The 5,000-nt window shown below is 48.5% G+C and overlaps 1 protein-coding gene across 2 annotated transcripts in view; it reads left to right on the forward strand.

Annotated features, from left to right (window-relative positions):
* LOC310807760 (calcium uniporter regulatory subunit MCUb, mitochondrial-like) overlaps positions 1 to 5,000 on the forward strand; it is a 10,193-nt gene that overhangs the window by 3,884 nt on the left and 1,309 nt on the right. For both annotated transcript variants that reach the window (XR_014554334.1, XM_083674354.1), the window contains exons 3-8: positions 909 to 1,079; positions 1,348 to 1,452; positions 1,905 to 2,059; positions 2,289 to 2,395; positions 3,073 to 3,169; positions 4,917 to 5,000. The exon at positions 4,917 to 5,000 is cut by the window's right edge and continues 33 nt beyond it. Coding sequence is in view for 1 of the 2 variants with exons in the window: in XM_083674354.1 (XP_083530480.1) it covers positions 909 to 1,079; positions 1,348 to 1,452; positions 1,905 to 2,059; positions 2,289 to 2,395; positions 3,073 to 3,169; positions 4,917 to 5,000 (719 nt within the window). In the remaining variant the exon portion in view is untranslated. The remainder of the gene's footprint in view (positions 1 to 908; positions 1,080 to 1,347; positions 1,453 to 1,904; positions 2,060 to 2,288; positions 2,396 to 3,072; positions 3,170 to 4,916) is intronic.

Here is a 5,000-nt window from a genome sequence, read left to right on the forward strand (position 1 = left end):
TAAATAAAGGATGAATACAAAATAAAAATCGATAAAAGGCTTTGAACACGTGGGGAATGCTCAGTGCTCCGTTGGGTTAGGGTTAGGGTTAGGGTTAGCCTAACCCTAACCCTTTGAACACGTGGGGAATGCTCAGTGCTCCGTTGGGTTAGGGTTAGGGTTAGCCTAACCCTAACCCTTTGAACACGTGGGGAATGCTCAGTGCTCCGTTGGGTTAGGGTTAGGGTTAGGGTTAGCCTAACCCTAACCCTTTGAACACGTGGGGAATGCTCAGTGCTCCGTTGACATTTCACGAAGATGGGATAGGAAATCTTCGGAAAAAGGACACTTATTTTGTCTTCACATGAAAAGCGTATATGAGAATATGAAATGTCTCAAAAGCATGAGGTACCTGGTTAGCATTAAGGTATCTGGTTAGCATTAAGGTACCTGGTTAACATTAAGGTATCTGGTTAGCCTTAAGGTACCTGGTTAGCATTAAGGTACCTGGTTAGCATTAAGGTATCTGGTTAGCATTAAGGTATCTGGTTAACATTAAGGTATCTGGTTAGCATTAAGGTATCTGGTTAACATTAAGGTATCTGGTTAGCATTAAGGTATCTGGTTAGCCTTAAGGTACCTGGTTAGCATTAAGGTACCTGGTTAGCATTAAGGTATCTGGTTAGCATTAAGGTATCTGGTTAGCCTTAAGGTACCTGGTTAGCATTAAGGTACCTGGTTAGCATTAAGGTACCTCTTTAGCATTAAGGTATCTGGTTAACATTAAGGTATCTGGTTAGCATTAAGGTATCTGGTTAGCATTAAGGTATCTGGTTAACATTAAGGTATCTGGTTAACATTAAGGTAGGATTTGCGTCAGGGATGTATTCTTTGATTACTAACTAACATGCCCCCCCCCCCCCCCCCAGACCTAGCGGTGGTGTATAAGTACGGCCGGCCGGTCCTCTCCCTCCCCCTGCCCTCCCGCCAGGAGCTCTGTCAGTTCTCCCTCAGGCCCATGTTGACCACCGTAGCAGACTTCCTGTCTGACCTACAGAGAGAAGACCCTGGAGTTACCACCACCGCCATCCTCACAGCAGGTACACACACACACACACACACACACACACACACACACACACCGGGGTCTTAAATGTATAATTAATTTTCTTTTTCCAGTTTATTCAGACATAATAATAGATAATATAATAATATAATAATGGTAACGTTTTACTAACTAACTATAATTCAGGATGACTATGTACCAATAATAATGTGTGTGTGTGTGTGTGTGTGTGTGTGTGTGTGTGTGTGTGTGTGTGTGTGTGTGTGTGTGTGTGTGTGTGTGTGTGTGTGTGTGTGTGTCAGATGGAGTGAGGGTCTCCTCCACCACCTCTATGGACACGGTCCTCAATAAAGACTTCCAGCTGCTCATCAACAACACTCGCTACAGCATTCACTCACCTGGGAGAGGTACGCGCGCGTGTGTGTGTGTGTGTGTGTGTGTGTGTGTGTGTGTGTGTGTGTGTGTGTGTGTGTGTGTAATGTTGGCATACAGACAGATACAGACAGGCTTACTGAGATTTAGCGGTCTGAGATTTTGAAAAGTATCTTCCTCCCTCCCCCCTCCATCTCCCCCTTCCTCCCTCCTCTTCCACCACCTCCATCTCCCCCTCCCTCCCCCCTCCTCCACCCCCCTCCATCTCCCCCTCCCTCCCCCCTCCTCCACCCCCTCCCTCCACCACCTCCATCTCCCCCTCCCTCCTCCACCTCCCTCCATCTCCCCCTCCCTCCCCCCTCCTCCACCCTCTCCATCTCCCCCTCCCTCCCCCCTCCATCTCCCCCTCCATTTCCCCCTCCCTCCCACCTCCATCTCCCTCCCCCCTCCTCCACCCCCCTCCATCTCCCCCCCCCCCCCCTTCCAGAGTCTCATGAACATGTGACCAATCTAGAGGACATGAAGTCTGTGGTCCACATGCTTCACTCCGCCCTCCACCTCCCTCAGCACCAGACCCTCACACACACACACCTACTGGGCCAGCTGGACTCACTCAAACAGGAGCTGGCACCGCTGGAGAAGGTACACACACACGCACACAGAAACACACACACGCACGCACAGAAACACACATACACGCACACACACACACAGAAACACACACACACACAGAAACACACAGACATAAAAATGCACGCACGCACGCACACAGAAACACGCAAACACAGGCACACACAGTCCTCAATGCTGTGATGCGGTGGAAATGTCTATCTGATTAAGTCTGTGTCTGTGTGGGTGTGGGTGTGTCCAGGTCCGGGCTCAGGTGGCGAGGAGGGCGGAGTCTCATGCGATGCGTGTGGCTTGGGCGGGGCTTGCCTACCTGTCCTTCCAGGGGGGCTTCCTCGCCTATCTCACCTGGTGCGTTTCCTGTTTCCTGTTTCCTGTTTCCTGCCGTGGTAGCTAGAGGGAGGAGCCAGCAGGAGCCAAGATGGCTGCCGTGCTGCTCTGTGATGTCAACAAACACACCATCATGGTTTATTAGAAACCACAATGACCACATTCTCTGTAACCATTAACTCTCCTCCTCCTCCTCCTCCTCCTCTCCTCCTCGCCATCTCCTCCTCCTCCTCTCCTCCTCCTCTCCCCGTCTCCTTCTCCTCCTGTCCTCCTCTCCTCCTCCTCCTCCTCTCCCCGTCTCCTCCTCCTCCTCTCCTCCTCCTCCTCCTGTCCTCTCCTCCTCTCCTCCTCCTCTCCTCCTCCCCATCTCCTCCTCCTCCTCTCCTCCTCCTCTCCCCGTCTCCTCCTCCTCCTCCTGTCCTCCTGTCCTCCTCCTCCTCTCCCCGTCTCCTCCTCCTCCTCTCCTCCTCCTGTCCTCTCCTCCCCTCCTCTCCTCCTCTCCTCCTCCTCTCCTCCTCTCCTCCTCTCCCCGTCTCCTCCTCCTCCTCTCCTCCTCCTCCTCGTCTCCTCCTGTCCTCCTCTCCTCCTCTCCTCCTCTCCTCCTCTCCTCTCCTCTCCTCCTCCTCTCCTCTCCTCCTCCTCTCCTCTCCCCTCCTCTCTCCTCCTCCTCTCCTCTCCTCCTCCTATCTGTCCATCAGGTTTGTGTTTGCGTGGGATGTCATGGAGCCAGTCACCTACTTCCTGACCTATGGGACCAGCATGGGCTTCCTAGCCTACTACACACTCACCAAGCAGGCAAGGCACTGTGTGTGTGTGTGTGTGTGTGTGTGTGTGTGTGTGTGTGTGTGTGTGCTTGCGTGTGCGTGTGCGTGTGCGTGCGTGCGTGTGCGTGTGCGTGCGTGCGTGCGTGTCAGGGATGCAAACTAGTCACCTTTCGGCGAAATGCGAAATAGGTCACCTATGTGATTTGTGCTGATCTGATGAGAAAAGTTTCATAGTTCAGAACAGAATAGTTCAGTTCATAACATAATCAAATGAATATTCAAATGGAGGCAGAGATTGGGTCTGTACTTGGTTAATGCAGGTCTGTACTTGGTTAATGCAGGTCTGTACTTGGTTAATGCAGGTCTGTACTTGGTTAATGTAGGTCTGTACTTGGTTAATGTAGGTCTGTACTTGGTTAATGTAGGTCTGTACTTGGTTAATGTAGGTCTGTACTTGGTTAATGCAGGTCTGTACTTGGTTAATGTAGGTCTGTACTTGGTTAATGCAGGTCTGTACTTGGTTAATGCAGGTCTGTACTTGGTTAATGCAGGTCTGTACTTGGTTAATGTAGGTCTGTACTTGGTTAATGTAGGTCTGTACTTGGTTAATGCAGGTCTGCTTCATTGGGCTGAATTGTCTTTTTCAGTTCATGGCAGAAGAACAGTGTGTTATTGTCCTGTCAGGTGTGAGTTATGGGCTGTCATGGACCTTTGTCATCGTATGTAGATTTTTGTCTCATCGAATATTCGACAGTCAGCATATTTTTCATATTTTTCAAGAATAAGAATAAAGTATGTGTCATTATTTAGCCAAGTTAATCCACATCTCATCAAGGGGCGATTGGGGAGATGAACAGAATGTCTGTTTGAGGTGATCACCGTTGATCTTATTTCATCCTCATGAATGATGTCATAATTTAGAAAGGAAGACGACTGTGTTATGTTATTACTGTGTTATGTTATTACTGTGTTATGTTATTACTTAGAAAGGAAGACGACTGTTATGTTATTACTGTGTTATGTTATTACTGTGTTATGTTATTACGGGAGACGTTCACATGCATGAACTTCATTCAGTGTTAGGTTGGTGTAGTCTGTGTGGTTTCTGATTGGTTAATCCAGATCCTCTCTCCCGCCCATCTTAATGATCAACCAATCAGATGTTAATGCTGTTACGCAGGGGAGTGGCTGTGTTTGGCTGCGGTCGTGCCCTTGTGGTTCGTCTAAGATGGACATTTAAGTCATTTAACAGACCAAAAATCCAAACCAACTCTACATCCGTCATCCTAATCAAACCAACTCTACATCCGTCATCCTAATCAAACCTAAGAACATCCGTCATCCTAATCAAACCAACTGTACATCCGTCATCCTAATCAAACCAACTCTACATCCGTCATCCTAATCAAACCTAAGAACATCCGTCATCCTAATCAAACCAACTCTACATCAGTCTTCCTATTCAAACCAACTCTACATCAGTCTTCCTATTCAAACCAACTCTACATCAGTCTTCCTATTCAAACCAACTCTACATCCGTCATCCTAATCAAACCAACTCTACATCCGTCATCCTAATCAAACCAAGTCTACATCAGTCACGGTGCTGGAGAAAAGAACGCTTTATTTATTTTTTATGTCTAGGACTAGTTATACTATTTTGCTAAAGTGTGTGTGTGTGTGTGTGTGTGTGTGTGTGTGTGTGTGTGTGTGTGTGTGTGTGTGTGTGTGTGTGTGTGTGTGTGTGTGTGTGTGTGTGTGTGTGTGTGTGTGTGTAGGATCTTGCGTTCCCTGATGCCAAAGACCGTCAGTTTCTGCACTTCTTCCACAAGAGGGCAGCAGTGGAGCGCTTCAATGTCCAC

The sequence above is a fragment of the Argentina silus genome (assembly GCF_951799395.1).
Source record: "Argentina silus genome assembly, chromosome: 1".
In the NCBI taxonomy this organism is placed as follows: domain Eukaryota; kingdom Metazoa; phylum Chordata; class Actinopteri; order Argentiniformes; family Argentinidae; genus Argentina; species Argentina silus.